General features: G+C 48.3%; 1 protein-coding gene across 2 annotated transcripts; it reads left to right on the forward strand.

Annotated features, from left to right (window-relative positions):
* Positions 1 to 290: 290 nt before the first annotated feature.
* On the forward strand, positions 291 to 16,526 carry DAO (D-amino acid oxidase). 2 transcript variants are annotated; one of them, XM_004591914.2, is made up of 11 exons: positions 291 to 437; positions 4,379 to 4,581; positions 5,672 to 5,786; positions 7,372 to 7,448; positions 8,056 to 8,121; positions 9,082 to 9,136; positions 9,826 to 9,930; positions 10,807 to 10,889; positions 12,872 to 12,989; positions 13,880 to 13,978; positions 16,234 to 16,526. In XM_004591914.2, the coding sequence occupies exons 2-11, from the start codon at positions 4,388 to 4,390 to the stop codon at positions 16,363 to 16,365; spliced, it is 1,044 nt and encodes a 347-aa protein (XP_004591971.2). In that variant the 5' UTR covers positions 291 to 437; positions 4,379 to 4,387; the 3' UTR covers positions 16,366 to 16,526. The 2 variants fall into 2 exon arrangements, with proteins under 2 accessions (XP_004591971.2, XP_058512696.1); XM_058656713.1 differs by having other exon boundaries at positions 291 to 432.
* The last annotated feature ends 1,357 nt before the right edge of the window (positions 16,527 to 17,883 follow it).

Below are 17,883 nucleotides of genomic sequence, written 5' to 3' on the forward strand. Positions count from 1 at the left end.
TGTCAGGTGGATCCCTGTCTCACCCTGCAGGGGACGCCATGCATACTGTGGTCCCCAGAAGAGCTTTCCCCTCCCCCAGCGTGGTGGCAGGAAGAGAGAAGAAAGAGCATAGTCTCCAGCTGGCCCGGGAGACAGATCTTCTTGTGCCCATCCACCCTCCAAGAACATCCGCCCCTCCTTCTCCCCCTGCCTGACCACAGGAACTTGGGATCAGCCAGAAAAGTCAGGCAACTTTTCGGAGAGTGGGAGCCAGCGGGGAGAGAGGTCTCCGCACAGGGCCAGCCCCACCCCTCATGCTCTGCCCAGCTCCAGCCTTGGACCCTGCCCTCTCGTCCTAGCTGGCAGGCAAAGGACTCCCAGAAGCAGGAGCCTCTGCTAGGATAGAGGACCCGGTGCTCCAGCAGCCGTCTGCTTTCTGCAGAAGTGTATCAGGTCTGGTGAGTGGCCGATGCAACTTCTGGTTGGGAGGTTGGAATGATGGGGGTAGAGGGAGTCAGTGGGTGTCTTCTGTCACCGAAGCTCCACATTGGAGCCCCGGGACAGGTGGCAGAGGCGAAAACAGACCTGGTCAGGAGGGCTAGTGTCCAGCAAAGAGAGGAAGCTGTCTTCAGCTGCACAGGTGGTCAGGGCCAGCAGGTGTGCCATGGCACCTGTCCCATCTTGTTTCTTCATTAGAAATATAGGGTCGTAACTCACCTCTCACAGGGTGAATGTGAATCCCCATGGACATTTGTAGCTGCATGTTTAACATCCATGGATTACAAATAATGAAAGTAGTTGTGCCTGCCCTGGAACGTTTTCTCCTTGCTATTATTTTCTAATCAATGCACTACTGTGCTTACATAGTTCTCACATTGTATTAGGTATTAAAATCCTCTACAAATAATTTCAACTTGGCCAGAGGGGGTGTGTAAATTCTATGTAGTTACTACACCGTTATATATACTGAACTAGAGCAGTGGAAGATTTGGTACTCACTGGAACCCATGCCCCATAGATGGTGAAGCTACTGGGTTAGAAGAGGTGATGAATGTAAAATGGTTAGCCTGTCACTGGGCTCACAGCAAGCACTTAGTAACCAGCAGTTATTAGCATTGTCATTATTATTACTTTTGGGGTTTTTTTAATATTGTCATTGTTACTACTCTTTTGGGGAGGGAGAGTGAATAGTTTGATTCTCAAGCTTTTCAGCCTTTTTAAAATCAGATTTTAAAAAAAAATCTTTTTAAAAACCACATTATTTTTGCTTATTTGAAAGAGAGATCTCTCTATCAGCTGTTTCACTCCCCCAAATGGTTCAAACACTCGAGGATGGGTCAGATCAAAGCTGGGTCAACCTGGTTCCCTCAAAACTCAACCACTTGAATTAGCACTGGCTGCTTTCCACGGTGTGCCGTAGCGGGAAGCTGGACGCAGAAGTGGAGCTAAGGGCTCAAACCTAGGCATTCTGCTATGAGGAAGACATTCCAAGCAACCACTTAACTGCTATACCAAATGCTGGGCCCCTCTGTTTCACTGAGAAGATGAATTGAAGTCCAATGTGGTGGCTCAGTGAATCAAGCTGACAGCTCCTATCAGCTCATGCTTCACATCCCAACTGCTCCTGATCCAGCTCCCTGCTAATGTGCCTAGGAAACCAGCAGAGGATGGTCTAAGTGCTTGGGTGTCTGCACCCACGTGGAAGACTCAAATGGAATTGTAGGCTCCTGGCTTTGGCTGGTGGTTGCAGTCCTCTGGGGGGTGAACCAGGGAATGAAAGAGTTCTCTTTCTCTCAGTCTTTCTGTATGTGTGTTCCTCTCTCCATGGGTCACCCTGCCTTTTAAATAAGTAAACAAACAAAACCTTCAAGTAGAAGATCAACTGAAAATATCAGCCTCATAAGAAGTGGCTCTGTGGCACACTACGGTGTGTGTGTGTGTGTGTGTGTGACACTATTCTCTGAAATGCTGCTCCCGTGGAGCTTTCTTGGAACAAGACTTTCACATTCTTTGCTAGAAGCAGGTAGCAATCAACAGCCTGAATTGCTTTTCCCGGGACAAAAGAAGGTTTAAGCAAATGAACACAGGACAAAAGACAGCAGAACGTATCAACTGCCAAATTGCTGTTGCCTGTCTGCATACAAATATATTTATGGTGTGGTGCAACAGCCTGAGACAGACCTGGGCCCAGAGTTGGTGACTGTCCAATACTGGCAATGGGACCCTGAGTAAGTAACTTCTCCTCCTTGTGCTTCCAACCCAGTCTGTAGAATGCAGACAATAAGGGTGTTACCCTCCAGCTGCAAGATGGCTAAGAAGATCATGTCTGCCAGTGACTGAGACCAAAATCTGCTTCCGTCCTGCTCCTGGCTTGCATGGACACTGTCATCGTTGGCGCACAGGCCTCTGTGGGGGTCCCAGGTGCTTGCACCTTCTTGGGTGCATCTCCTGAGAGTGGTTGGTTGAAGTAAAGGCATAAAACAGAGGGGAACTACAAAACCCAAAAAACAATCAGAAGCAGCAAGAAAACAGCTGACTTCGTAGCTCAGTCCAGTGCACTGGAGTTCCAAAGTTCATTACCCACGTGCACGAGGGATGATCCCTGAGGCTGGTGCTGTCATGTGCTACATCCAGGCTCTGACTTCTTCTTCTTCGTTTTTTTAAGATTTATTTATTTTTATTGCGAAGTCAGATATAGAGAGAGGAGGAGAGACAGAGAGAAAGATTTTCCATCTGCTGGTTTACTCCCTAAGTAGCCACAACAGCCAGAGCTTCTGAAGCCAGGAGCCAGAAGCTTCTTCCAGATCTCCCACGTGGGTGCAGGGTCCCAAGGCCTTGGGCCGTCCTTGACTGCTTTCCCAGGCCACAAGCAGGGAGCTGGATGGCAAGCAGTGCTGCCGGGACATGAGCTGATGCCCATATGGGATCCCTGTGTGTACAAGGCGAGGACTTTAACCGCTAGGCCACCGTGATGGGCACCAGGCTCCTGCTTTTAATAAATAACTCACACATTTATGCTGCCCTTCGGTATACACATATGCACAGTTGATATTGTCAGTATCCAATCTGATTCATACAGCATGTATGGGTTTTTTCTAATAATCGTTGACTCGGGACTTACAGTTTCCCTTTTCAATTGTATATTTCTATCAATGCAGTAAAAATTCATTTGAACATTTTATGTTTGATGTGCTTTATTTTAGATTTGTTTATTTAAAGGCAGAACAACAGAGAAAGAATCTTCCATTTGCTGATTCACTTGCAAATGGCCACAATGGCTGGGATTGGGCTAGACTGAAGCCAGGAGCCAAAAACTCTGTCTAGGTCTCTCATGAGGGTGCATGGACCTAAGCCCTTGGGCCGTCTTTTGATGCTTTCTCAAGCACATTTGTAGTGAACTGCAGGGGAAGGAGAGGAGCTGGGAGTCAAATGATGCTCTGATTTGAAATGTGGGGATCCACTTGACTAGAATCTTTTGCCAAACTTGTCATTTTATCTTCAGGATGGCCCTGTGAGATGGGGGCGGGGGTTACTCCTTTTGTGTGAAAGAGGAGATTAGGTCTCTCAAGGCAAAGCATGGATGAGAAAGGACAAGTAAAACCTGGTGGGGTTTCCTTACGTCCCCCAGACTCACAGCTCTAGGAGCAACCTCTTTCTGCTGGTTGGTTGTATCATGGACTTGGCACCTGGGATCCTGACAAAATCCAGTTCTCGCAGACTGAAGCTGCTCCCCTCTTTACAGAAGTAGGCCACTTCGAGAATGCCCTGCCGCTCAGGGCCACAGGCCCCAGTTGCTAGGAGCCAGGGCACATGGGAAGAGAACTGGAGGGAAAGTTGAACTTGCCCCTTCTGAACACAGGGAAGCCACTTGTTCTGTCTCAGCAGGAGTTGCCTGCTATGCAGGACAGAACAACTTCAAGGTCAAAAGCTACTTCAAGGTCAAAATTTGCCAGGCCTTGTCAATGCAGAAAGGGCTTTGGCCAGCCCAGCATCCTGAGGTAGGCTGAGATCTGTGCCAGAAGATAGAGCATGAAGGCACAGCCTGGTGCAGATGTGCTCCCAACTGAATCAGCAAGGTGCCAGCCCAGCATTTAGGAGATGTACAATCAGTGAATCAATGGGTGTTATGTTTACAAAACTGCTTGCTAACTGTGTGACCTTGACCACTTTGGTTTTCAGTTTCCTTTTCTTTGAAATGGACCAATGATTGAGTCTGGCGTGGTAGTCTAATGGCTAAAGTCCTTGCCTTGAACAGTATTTCCGTTCATACAATGGGAATAAACTGTCTACTCCTGAGAGGTGTTACTTTGTAAGCCTTCAGCTGATGATAGCAGTGGCGGTGACAGTGATGGATGTGATGATGATGGTTACATGCCTTAACCTTTGCTCCTTCCCGCAGGCCAGTCCCATGCGTGTGGTGGTGATCGGTGCGGGGGTCATTGGGCTGTCCGCTGCCCTCTGCATCCATGAGTGCTATCATTCAGTCTTGCAGCCGCTGGATGTGAAGGTCTACGCAGACCGCTTCACCCCGCTTACCACCACCGATGTGGCTGCTGGCCTCTGGCAGCCCTATCTCTCTGACCCTAGCAACCCACAAGAAGCGTGAGTGTGGGTCCCACAGGGGGCACCCTTAGAGGGAGGAGCAGGGGGCTGAACGTGCAGAGGGTATGCCTCCTTTCAGGTTTCCCAATGGCAGGACGAGCCCTTGGTGGAAGTGTCCAGTTAACACAGCATAAGGAACACACCAGCAGGTAGTCAGCCCCTGCTCGGTGCCTGGAACTAGGTGCTAGGCACCTTTACTTCCGTTCTTCCCTACATGGATGGCTGTCAGCACTGGACACATTGGTGAGTCTGGTCTAGGTCCCAGTGGGTAGATCAATTCTTGATGCATCAAAGAAGTTGCAAAGATCATCATGTTACTGCCAGCTCCTTCAACACACGAGGCCTTCCACTGATTATGACCAAAAAGAAAGTTTGATGCTGCTCACTCCCATTAACTCCAAACTGATGTTCCTGATCAGTGGGCAGTGATCCCTGGGCTGGCTCCTGCCATGCCATGGCTCTGCTGTCTCTCTCTCTGTGGCACCCAGGTCACTGTTCTCATCAGGCAGTGATCACCAGAGGAGTCCACATTGGATCACATGGATAGAGAACAGACTGACTCCATAACACAGATGAGAAAACTGAACTTCACAAAATCCAAGGTTGGAGGTAGTGAGGGTAGGGCTTCCATACGGATGTCTGACCCTATGCTCTATTGCTTTCCGTTATTATCTCTTGGGAACGCTTGATGCCTATTGGCTAGAATATGGTCATTTGATGATCCCTCATGGACAATGAAATTGAGCTATGTACCAAGAAGGAAGATGAAAACTATTTCAAATTAATTGGCTCACAGTCTCCAAAACCAGGTCCATGCTTTCATGAAAAGTCATCTACCATGTGGTCCCCAGTCACCACTGCCTTTAAAATGGTGGTGCTGGGACACGCACTGTCTCTCTCTCTACATCCTGCTGATGGGGAAATATTGGTACGTTCTCGAGGGGTTGACCCACAGGAGATTGGGCCACTGCAGGAGCAACCATGTGGTTGTCTGGATTGGAGGTTCCCACGGCCCCAGGCACACTGTCTTTCTGAGGTTGTCACCCAGCTCAGAACACTAGGTGATGGGAATGCTGGGTGACCCTTGCAGGCACTGGAACCAGCAGACTTTTGACTACCTCCTGAACCACGTCCATTCCCCCAGCGCTGAGAAAATGGGCTTGGCCCTCGTCTCGGGTTACAACCTCTTCAGCAGTGCTGTTCCGGTGAGCGTGAGTCCTTGGCCACCGAGTTTGGGGGGTTGGTTGGAGGAAGGCGGACAGAGCCTGGATAGGGACCCTGAGCCTATTAGTTCAAAGAGGCAGCAAGAATGGATAAAGCACTGATTACACTTCACGCCCTTTTGCCAATGAGAACCAGAGACTCACTTAATCCATTCCATCACCAGGAAGCGCCATTTTTATCCATATTTTGAGGATGAAAGAACGGACTCAGGGAAATGGAAAAACTTGCCCAAGGTCACAAAGAGGAGCTCTCTCTCTCTCTCTGCCTTTTAAGATTTATTATTATTATTATTTTTATTGGAAAGGTAGATTTACAGATAGGAGGAAAGACAGAAAGATCTTCCCTCTGCTGGTTTACTCCCCAGATGGATACATAATTGCAACTGAGCCAATCTGAAGCCTGGAGCTTTCTACCAGATAGTCCATGTGGATTAGGGTCCCAAGGCTTTGGGTCATCCTCCACAAACAGGGAGCTGGATCATACATGGAGCAGGCAGCACATAAACCAGGACCCATGTGGTATCTTGCGCTTAAAGGTAGAGGATTATCCTGTTGAGCCGTGACGCCAGCCTGGTCACAAAGCTCTTCATGGGCAAAGCTGAGAGGTGAACCCAGGCTGTCTGCAGCCACGTGGTGTCCAGCATGTTTGGAGGAACGGAGCTGAGGAGACGAGGAGAATGCTAGGCCTGCCTGGGGAGAATGCTCAGCGTCCTTGATCCCTCTTAAGTTCATGCAGTTGTTAGCTCTGTACTAGGCTTTATCCACTTACCTATTACCTTTCCAAAGAGCCACTAGACAGACCCAAGAGCACAGACACCCAGCCTCAGACCAGTGGGAAGGCCAGGCCTCCAGCCAGGAGTCTGTCCCGGGTCCTGTTGCCTCTGACTCTGACCTCTTGGTGGCTCTCAGTGTGGCCTCCTTTCCCTCCTATTTCTGATCTTTGTCCCATCACTCACCCTTGGTCTTACTTTCACCCTCATTTCATAAGAACCTCCAAATATTGTCAATTAAAAAGTCCCAAAGTCAATTAAAAGACCCATTTAGGGGGCTGGCATTATGGTATACTGGGTGAAACTGCCACCTATAGTTCCAATCTCCCATATAGGTACTGGTTCAAGTCCTGGCTGTTCCACTTCCTATTCAGCTCCCTGCTATTGTGCCTGGGAATCCAGCAGAAGATGGTTCAAGAGCTTGGTGCCTCCTTGGGAGATCCAGAAAAAGGTCCTGGCTCCTGGCTTCAGATCAGCTTAGCTCCAGCCTTTGCAGCTATTTGGGGAGTGAGCCAGCAGATGAAAGATCTTTCTGTCTCTCGTCATCTCTGTAAAGCTGCCTTTCCAATTAAAATGAATAAATTTTTTTTAAAAAAAATCTTCTTCCAGTAAAGATAAATAAGTCTCAAAAAACAGAATAATATCCAACTTGATGAACTATTATGAAGATTAATTGCACCAGTTTAAGTACAGTGTCTCACACCCAAAAAAGTGTTCTGTAAGTTTTTAGCATTATCATTGAATTCTACCTATCCTCGGACTCACCAAACTTCCCCTACTCCCATCCCCCTTCTCAGGACCCTTTCTGGAAGGACACAGTTCTGGGATTTCGGAAGCTGACTCCCAGAGAGCTGGACATGTTCCCTGATTATAGGTAAGAACATTGTCATGGGTAGAGGAGCTGAGGCCCCACAATTCAGGCAGAGCTGCCCTGAAGGCAACCAAGGATGGAAGCTCCAAGTTACCTGTCTTATCCTCTGGTCTCCTGATCTCAATCCAGCTTGTTTAGTGAGACTCTTGGTCAAACTGGAGGGGATGAGAGTGTGGGATCCCAGATCTCAGGCTCAGAAGCTCCATCTTGCAACTGGCTTGGCGGAGGCGAAAATGGAGCTTCAGAGAGGCTCCTTGGCTTCCTAAGATCATACAGCCCACTGAGCAAACCGGGATTCCCATTCTCTGTGTGTGGCTGTAAACACTCCTCTTCTCTCCCTGATGCCTATCTGCTCCTCTTCTCACTCCATCCCCTGCTGGACCCTCCTCAACCCCTGCTCATCCAAATCTCCACTTGCATAGCCTGTGTCAGGGATGACTGTCTGACGGACATTTCTTGCATCGAGTTGAAAACCATGTTTGCCCTCCACCCCTTGGGGAGGCCATAGAATCACACTGTACCTACTTCTACTTAACAGCCCTCAAATAACAGCGCTGATCTTGACTTGATGCCCACCTCTCCTTTTTTCTTTTTGCCTGTGTAACTCTAGCTATGGCTGGTTCAACACAAGCCTGATCCTGGAGGGGAAGAGCTACCTGCAGTGGCTGACTGAAAGGTGAGTATTTCCGCTGTGGCTTGTGGAGGGCATCTCCTGGGCCAGAAGCAAAAGTGGAAAATACCAGCCAACCCCAAGCTGAAGAAAGCTCAAAGTGGGATCTCTCCTTGGTCCTGACTACTACTCCTGGTAGAAGTGGGCTTCCTGAACCTGATTGGGCATCAAAAACACCTAGACAGGGGCCCAGCATGGTAACCTAGAGTCTAAAGTCCCAGTGGCCCTGCTTCCCATCTAGCTCCCTGCTTGTGGCCTGGGAACCCTACACCTGTGTGGGTAGGCCTGGAAGAGGCTCCTGGCTCCTAGCTTCGGATCAGCTCAGCTCTGGCTGTTGCAGCCGCTTGGGGAGTGAATCAATGAACAAAAGATCTCCCCCTCTGTCTCTCCTCTTACCTGTATATCTGATTTTTTTATAAAAATAAATAAATCTTCAAAAAAAACCCTAAGTAACTTCCCCACATGATATCTGTTAGCAATCCACTATCATTCCTAATCTTTATGCAATAGTTTTAAATGGATTCTCTTTAGGTTTACAATCACATCATTAGTAAACTGTAGGTGACCTTCTATTTTTACCCTATCCCCTCGCCCTGTATCTTTTTTTTTTATTCTCCCTTTGTTAACTTGGTCAGTACCTTTAGCTTGGCATTAACTGATACAGGTGCTAATGGATGTCCTGTCTTAATTCTGACCTTAATAGGAATCTGATAGCGTTCCAGGTTAACAAACGTTACCCTGAAGAATGCATTAATACTTATATTCACATACGTATTTGGCAAAGATTTATTTAATATTTGAAAGGCAGATTTTACAGAGAGAAGGAGATACAGAGCAAGAGATCTCCTTTCCACTAGTTCAGATCTACAGAAGGTTCTTTGGGGCGAATGTCCCCGAGGCCACCCTGTTGGACAGATGGCGTAGAGAACTAAATCCTGGGCTTTTCGATGTGTCTGATCCTCCCAGGTTAACAGAGAGAGGCGTGAAACTCTTCCAGCGCCAGGTGAAGTCTTTTGAGGAGGTAAGCCGCAGGGCTATGGGACATGGACCAGAGCAACAACTCTGCTTCTTGTTGTTGGTTTGGTGGTGGGAGTGGGGGGCGCCTCTCTGGCTCCTAGGGTGCTCTAAGGCCTGCATCCAGTCTGTAGACTTTTTCTCAGTCCCAGAAAGAGTCAGACAGTCTGAGGGTGGAGGTCTCTGGCTTAATGTGGATGGCAGGAATAAAAGAGTGCCTCACGCTGGTCCCTTAGGGGCTAATTTATATGTAACTTGTAGAGAGCTTTATGGAAAGAGTCTTTTTTTTCCCATATCAGTTGCATTCCAGCCTCATGGTCCAAGTACTTGGTTGTTTTCTCTTGACTTCTGAGCTGATGTGTCTGCCAAGTGCAGGCCTGCAGCTGGCCCACGGCCACAGTCACAGCTCTGCTTGGAGCAATAGAAAAAACAGCAGCCATCACCAGGCCCCGAGTTCCTTCTACCCCAACACCTAGAAAAATGCTTGGTGTGCTCTGCACTTGCAGCTGCTTGTATTAGACAACAAGGACCTACCCACACTGGATTAGCTCTGGAGCGACAACTGAGGAACAAGGCTCACTCATTCTCAAATGCTGAGCTCTTTCGCTGCTGTCCCATAGCTTCTGGGGCAGAAGGAAAAGAGCGGGACAGGGCCTCCCAGGGGACTCATCCCCCTGCCCTGTTGGCTGCTGTCAGGTGGCGAGAGGAGGTGCTGATGTGATTGTCAACTGTACCGGAGTATGGGCAGGAGCGCTGCAACCAGACCCTTTGCTGCAGCCTGGCCGGGGGCAGATCATTAAGGTGAGTGACAAGTGACGCCTCTTGTTTTGCTGGGTAACATTGTTCTGCAGGCTTACCCACTTCCGCAAGGGAGAAGATGAATCAGGCCCATCTATTGGAGAAGCCTGCAGACAGAAGGAAATCCCCATGGGAAAGACTGAACGACCAACCGATGCTCAGCCAAACGTTCTTGATCAGGATTTCCTCTTGATAGCAAAGCCCTAATCTACATGCCTGTAACGTAACAGGAAGAGCAAACATCTTGGACTGTTTTTCCTAGTGCCACACACTGGTCTCAGCACTCACTGATTTAGTCCTTATCCTAGCCCTTTGAGACGGGCACTCTCCTGTTCTTGTGGTGGTCTTACAGAAGAAAAAAAAAACTGAGACCAGAAGAGTTACGAGATATGCACAAGTTCACACAATGCTAAGGGGAGGATTGGGATGAGAACCCAGGCTGTCTGGCTTCAGAGCCTACACCTGTAATCACCTTTTCTTGCCAAGCTGTGCGTGTGGGTGCATGTGTGTGAGTAAGTGCCTATCCCTGGGCTTGGGCACATGCCTGTGGGTATGTGAGCACACAGGTGCATTGGGACGGGCAGGTGCCTACATTCCTATGTGAGCTAATGTGAGTATGCACGGACACACACGTGCTGGGACATTCAGTGACATTCCTGGAGATATGTGGGTGATTTGGGGAATGAAGGGGCTGGTAATCAGAGTGGGTCTTCCTGTGAGAGACAAGCAGTCAGGTGTGGACTGGGCCAAAGAGTCATGAGCGGGCTAAGGAACTGGCATGGGTACTCTTGTTGAATGTCTGGCTGCAGAAGGAAGGGAGGGCAAGCTGGTCTGTTGATCCAGTCCCCCGAATGGGACTGTTCAGTTCTCAATCCACAGGTGGAGGCCCCTTGGATGAAGCACTTCATTATCACCCATGATTCAGAAAGAGGCATCTATAAGTCCCCATACATCATCCCTGGGTAAGAATTGCATTGTCCCGAGGGCACCTGGGACACCCTCTTTGTGCACCTGCTGCCTGCTCAACCTCCTGATGTTGTCCCTGCCATCTTTTTCTTCTAATCTTTTCAAGTGCTTTTGGGTCACTGCACCTCTGGAAAGGCAGGACTTGGCCTTGGTTGGGCTCTGTCTTGAACATTCTTTGGAATGGCAGGATTAGGAGCGGAGGGGAACTGGAGACAAAGCAGTAGGTGTGACAATGGTGGTGACACTGAATGGTGTCAATGGCAACAATGCAAGTGGGGCTGAGATGAACATTGGGGTGATAACCACACTGATGCTGTTAGAGTTTGCAGTGGAATGGTGGTGGGAAACAGTATTGATGTTGATGGAGAAGGTAGTACTGGTGGAGTGAGGGTGTTAGTGTAGCTGGAGGGTGTGTTAATGAAGATACCCATGTTGACCAGGAATGCTATGGTTTGGATGTAGTTTTTCCCTCAGAGGGATCATGTGCTAGTGGAATATTTTTTAAGATTTATTTTTATTGGAAAGGCAGATCAGATTTACAGAGAGAAAGAGAGACAGAAAGATCTTCCATCTGCTGGTTTATTCCCCAAATGGCAGCAATGACCTGAGCTGAGCCAAATTCAAGACAAGATCCAGGAGCTTCTTTCAGGTCTCCCATATGGGTGCAGTGTCCCAAGGCTTTGGGCTGTGTGCTGCTGCTTTCCCAGGCCACAAGCCGGGAGCTGGATGGGAGCTGGGGAAGTCTGGGTATGAATCAGCATCCCTATGGGACGCCAACACTTGCAAGGCAAGTATTTAGCCACTGAGCCATTGTGCCAGACCTGGTGGTGGAATCTTTAAGAGATAGGGTCTAGGGGTTCTACCCTCATGATGGATTCATGTCTTCCTTTGGGAGTAGATCAAACCTGGCATGTGGAGATGCGTTTTCAGTAGAATGGTTGTTATGCAGTCAGCCTGCCTCCCCTTCCCCACAGCACACACCCTGGTCCTCTGGTCTCTTCTTTCAGTGCTTGTGTATTTGCTTCAATGTGAGGCCATTTCCTGCTTCTCCACCATGTGGTGATCCTGCCAAAAGGGCTCTCTCCCCCAACAGCAGGCTATTTGGTTATTCCAGTCCCCAGAATCATGAATAAACAAACATCTTTAATGAAAAAGTGCCTGACCTCAACTATTTTGTTATAGTCAAACAAAATGGATGAATACAGTGGGGACTGGCAGTGGGGATGGCAGTTGGTGCTGATGGATATGGCACTATCAGTGATGGTTATCCCTAAGGTCAGGCTAATGCTGTGGCTGCACTGACATCTTGATGATGATGTTAATGACATGACGGATATGGGTAACAATGGTCATTGGAGTTGAGAATGTATTAATGGTGGTAGTGAAGGCAATGGTGAAGATAATATTTTTGATGGAGAGAATGGAATTGTTGGTGATATTCATGGCGGTAGCAGAGTTGGTGGTGGGGTTGATGGTGATGTTTTTAAAATATTTATTTATTTGAAGGGCAGAATTACACAGACAGGGAGAAGGAAAAGGAAAGAGGTGTTTTATTTGGTGATTCATTCTCCAAATGGCCACAATGGCCAAGCCCAAGCTAGGAGCTTCATTTGAGTTTCCCACATGGGTGGCAGGGGCCCAAGTACTTGAACCATCTTGTACTGTTTTCCCAGGTGCATTAGCAAGGAGCTTGGGTTGCAAGTGGAGTAGCTGGGACTTGAAGTGGTATTTATCAGGAATACCAACACTACAGGTGGTAACTTAATCCACCACACCACAGCACCAGCCCCAATGGTGATATTAATGGTGGTGATAAAGTTAGTGACTGGTATTGATGGTGATGTTCATGATGGTGGCAAAGGATGGCTGGGTTGATGATGTTGGTCAGTGAGTAAAGATGGTGAGCATGTGGGCTGGCTTCATTCACCTTGAAGCCTTCATTGTCCTTCATCTTTTACCCCTCCTCATTTTTGTCTAGGCTCCAGGAAGTTACTCTTGGAGGCATCTTCCAGATGGGAAACTGGAGTGAAGTCAACAATATTGATGACCATAACACCATTTGGAAAGGCTGTTGCAGGCTGGAGCCCACACTTAAGGTGAGGTGGGGTAGGGGTACACCAGCGCCCTAGACCATCTTGGTCAGGAGGACACCTGAAGATGTGATGATACCCCCAATGGGGAAATCAGGGCAGACTGATCCAGGAAGGGGTTGTGAAATACACCAGCATTTGACAATGTGCAGGAAGCCTGGTAGTGGACCAAGGAAAGATATCTGGTCATGGCTAAGGGTTATGCCTTGCTGAGATGACGTCTGAACAACCATCTTCCTTCACAAAATTAGCAGTGATGGCGATGAAAGTGTTGAGCACAGTGATAATGGTGGCAAAGAGGTGGTGACTGTTGGGGATATTGTGGCAGTGGCTATTGGTCCAGGTTGTTAAGCTGCCAGATGAGGCACTAAGTCCCCTATTGGAGCGCCAAGGTTTGAGTTCCTGCTCCGCTTCCAGTTCCAGCTTCCTGCAAATGCACACCCTGGGAAGCAGCAGATGATGCCTCAAATAACTGGGTCTCTGCTACATATATGGGAGATTGCGTTCCTAACTCCAGGATTCATCCTGACCAGCTTGAAGCATAATGGGCATTTACAGTATGAACCAGTCAACGGGAGCTCTCTTTGTGTCTCTGTCAAATAACTAAAACAAATACAAATTTGAACGTTCAGAATTGGTTGGCTGTGGCTGGCGTTGGTATGCACACAGGTGGAATAGCTGATGGATGGTGTAGTGATGATAATGATGGCAGTAACTGATAGAGTGACAATGAGACAATGACTAGTTAAGGTGAATGAGATGGTGCTAGTCTTGCTGATAATGATCTATGAGATGTTAAAATCAAACTTCTAGATAGTAACCTAGAAATGGCAGGAAAAAAAAAAATCAAGAGTTGAGTTGCTGTTGTGTTGAGTTACCAGCACTTTGTTTTCCAGAATGCAAGGATTGTCGGCGAATGGACTGGCTTCCGACCAGTACGGCCTCAGATCCGCCTTGAAAGAGAACGGCTCCGAGTGGGACTGTCAAACATAGAGGTAAGCTCTCCTGACAAGGACAGCGCTGCTCCTCCAGGTGCCTGAAAGTTCTCCGTCCCACCTGGAGCTTGGTTGTGACTGATCCTGGACTCCACAGAGCCTCCTTGGTAAGCAGGCAGGCAGTGGTAACCAACAGTATCTCCTTTCCATAGGGGAAAACTGAGGCACCAGAGTGGCGAAAGACTAGCTCAAGTTGACACAAGAGGCAGCACCTTTCACACAGAGGTGGTGGCTTGTTGTAGCCAAGGGAACTGTCCCGGGCTGCAGGAGTAGCAGGTGGCTTGGCTTCCACCCAAGTAGCCACGTCCCTGCTAACTCCGTCTCCTTGTTTATCTCAGGTGGACTGTGTGCATGTGTTTGTGTATCTGAGTTATATTTATACAAGGGAACTTCTAGAAATTCATGGAATGTACACTTCAAGGAAACACAAGTGCACGCATTGGGCTTAGTAGTTAAGATACGACTTGGGATGATTGCATCCCGTATCAGAGTCCCTGGGTTCAAATCTCAGCTCCGCTCCTGATCGCAGCCTCCTGGGAGGCAGCAGCTGAGGGCTCAAGTACTTGTGTCCTTGCCAGCCAGGGACAGGCCTAGGTTGAGCTTGTGTTTCTTGACTTCGGCCTGCCCCAGTCCCAGTGGTGAGCATTGGGAGGGTGAACCAGCAGATGAGAACTGCTTCTGTCTGTCCCCTGCCTCTCCAATAAAAATTTTAAAAAGATTTATTCATTTACATTGGAAATAAGGATTTACAGAGGGAAAGATAGAAAGATCTTCAATCCATTGGTTCACTTCCCAACTGACCACAATGGTTGGAGGTGAGCCGATCCAAAGTCAGAAAGCAAAAGCTTCTTCTATGTCTCCCATGAGGGTGCAGGGTCCTAAGGACTTGAGCCATCCTCTGCTGCTTTCCCAAAACATAATCAGGGAGCTGGATGGGAAATAGAGCAGCCCGGACATGAACTGGCCTCCACATAGGATACTGGCACTTGAAGGTGGAGATTTAGCCTGTTGAGCCAAAAAAATTTTATTTTTCAGTTTTTAAAAAAATGTATTTATTATTATTATTTTAAAGGCAAATTTACAGAGAAAAGGAGAGACAAAAAGAAAGATCTTCTATCCACTGATTCACTCTCCAGCTGGGCCATAGCTGAGCTGATCTGAAGCCAGAAGTCAAGAGCTTTTTCTCAGGTCTCCCTCTTGGGTGCAGGGTCCCAAGGCTTTGGGCCATCCTCTATTGCTTTCCCAGGCCATAAGCAGGGAGCTGGATGGAAAATGGAACATCCAGGACATGAACTGGTGCCCATATGGGATGTTGGAATATTGCAAGGTGAGGATTTAACCACTGAGCCTTTGTGCCAGGCTCTCCAATAAAATTTAAAAAACTAAAGAAATAAAAATGTTCAAGAAAGTAATCTACATTTCCATGAACCTTTTGAAGCTTCCACAGGTATAGAGAGGTTATGTGTACATGTGTAGGATTGTGTGTGTGTGTGTGCAGAAGGATCATTGTATGTGAATGTATGGAAATGCAATGTATATGAAGATAGAAGAACTGTGCGTGAAAGAGATATGTATTTATATGGAGGACAGGTGTGTGTATGTGCATGTGTGTGCATCTAGAGGGATCATTTGTCTATGGAGGGCCACACGTGTGTGTATGTAGAGGGTGTGGATTTTTGTGTGGAGATTGTCTGTGTAGAGGTTTGTGTAGAACAGAGTGTGTGTGTGCGTGCAGACGGGAGAGTTATATCTGGAGTTGAACTCCCCGCCTCTGGCTTTGGCTTTGAAGGAAGTGAAGCGGTCTTGCCTGCAACCACAGGATAAATTCGCACATCCCAGAGTCGCCCTGTCTGGGACCTTTGCTTTGCCACCTTCTGTGGTGTATGCTCATGGGACTGCAGCTGGAGTTGGAGGATGCAGGTGATTAGGGAAACTTTGAACAACTTGCCGTGGAGGAAATCTCTGACTTCTCGTCCAGCTGTGAGTCTACTTTCCCTGAGCTGTGCATGAGGGCAAGTTCTTTTCCTAGGCCACAGCGGAGAGGCCAGGGCATCATTCTCCAGCCCCATGAGCAATTGCCCTTTCTGCTGTTGCCAGGGCTCCTGGCCATCCTACCAGGGTGCTGAGAGCTCAGGTCATAACCTGGCTTTGCCCGGGATGCTTCAGGAAGCTTCTAAGGGTCAAAGAGCTTCCTTAATCCTCTTCCACCATTCCCCTCCACCAAACTCAGCAACCTTCTCTCTCGCTTCTCCCAGGTCATCCACAACTATGGCCATGGTGGCTATGGACTTACCATCCACTGGGGTTGCGCCCTGGAGGCAGCCAAGCTCTTTGGGGAGGTTCTGGAAGAAAAGAAGCTGTGTAGGATGCCACAATCCCACCTGTAAAGACCGTGGGGATCCCTGTCTTCACCAAGATTCTTCAACCCCTGGGCCAACTGATGAATGCGCTGCTCTGTAAGACGCTCCTTACCCTCACCCTAGCTCAGGCTGGTGTCCGGCCTGGAGTGAGCTCTCTCTGACCACTGAGTCTCTCCACCCTCTCTGGGTCAGCTATGGTAAACAGCTGGGGATTCTTGCTATGAGTCATCAGAAGAAAGGAAAGCTGAGGGTGGTGGAGCTTAACTAACTAGACTCCGGGTTGCACTAATAGAGTAAAGGTGATGAGAACTTCCATGGTTGCTTGACTCTGTTCTTCTAAATCTGTCCATGAAGTCTTTTTGTCCAGAGCATCAATGCCCGTCTGGGAACACTCTTGAGGAAGCACTGTGTCGGATTTTGTTGCAGGAAGTTGTAGGAAGAAGTGGGATGGGGAGCAGGCACAAGAGGAGAGGAAGGTAACTAGGAACACCATGCCCAACATCCAGGATGCCCAATGACATCAGCTTTCCTTGGACTGGCCCTATGGGCACCATGTGATGCTTGAGGAGGAGCTGCTGAGGGTGGGGAGGGATACCCCTTCCTAAGAACCAAATTTGCCCAGGCAGTCTCCTTGTTTGTGGGAGCGCATTTCCCATCTCGCTCATCTTTTTATTTTAAAGATTTATTTATTTTTTATTGGAAAATCAGATATACAGAGAGGAGGAGAGACAGGAATATCTTTCATCTACTGATTCACTTCCCAAGTGACTGCAATGGCTGGAGCTGTGTCAATCTGAAGCCAGGAGCTTCTTCTGGATCTCCCATGTCAGTGCAGGGTCACAAGGCTTTGGGCTGTCCTCGACTGCTTTCCCAGGCCACAAGCAGGAAGCTGGATGGGAAGCAGGGCTGCCGGGACACTAATTGGTTCCCATATGGGATCCTGATGCATTCAAGGCGAGGACTTTAGCTGCTACTCTATCGTGCTAAGCCCAACTTTTTGTCTTCTAACTGGGCATCAGGCTGTGCGCCAAACTCTTGCACACACAAATCCTCATCAATGCCCTATGATATTGATTTCACAGATGGGAAGTGTGGCTCTGGCTTGGCCCAGGCCCGGCTATTGCAGCCATCTGGGGAGTGAGCCAGTGTATAAAAAGGCCTCTCTCTCTCTCTTTTTTTCTGATGTCAAATACATAAACAAAAAGTTAAAGAGAGAGAGAACCAATCATGAAAGTAAAATGAAAATCTGTACTCATTTCAAAGTTGATGCCCCAGATGCTCTCTCAACCATGTGACTGCCACTAGAGACAGGTGTGTGCATGTTTGTGTGTGTCTGAGACTTGGGGAAGTTAGAGAGAAGGAAAGAGATAACCCAGTGATGTCTGCATTGAACATTTTCCATCTCCTGACAGCTTGCCCCATGCTGAGAAAGCCAGCTGATGCTCCTCTGCTTGGCAGCAGAGTTTTGAATGGGAGAGTTCAAAAATTGACACAGATGTGTTCTGTTTAAAGGTCCCAAGTGTTTCTGAGACTCTTGTTGCCTAC

The sequence above is a fragment of the Ochotona princeps genome, chromosome 29, assembly GCF_030435755.1.
Source record: "Ochotona princeps isolate mOchPri1 chromosome 29, mOchPri1.hap1, whole genome shotgun sequence".
Taxonomy (NCBI): domain Eukaryota; kingdom Metazoa; phylum Chordata; class Mammalia; order Lagomorpha; family Ochotonidae; genus Ochotona; species Ochotona princeps.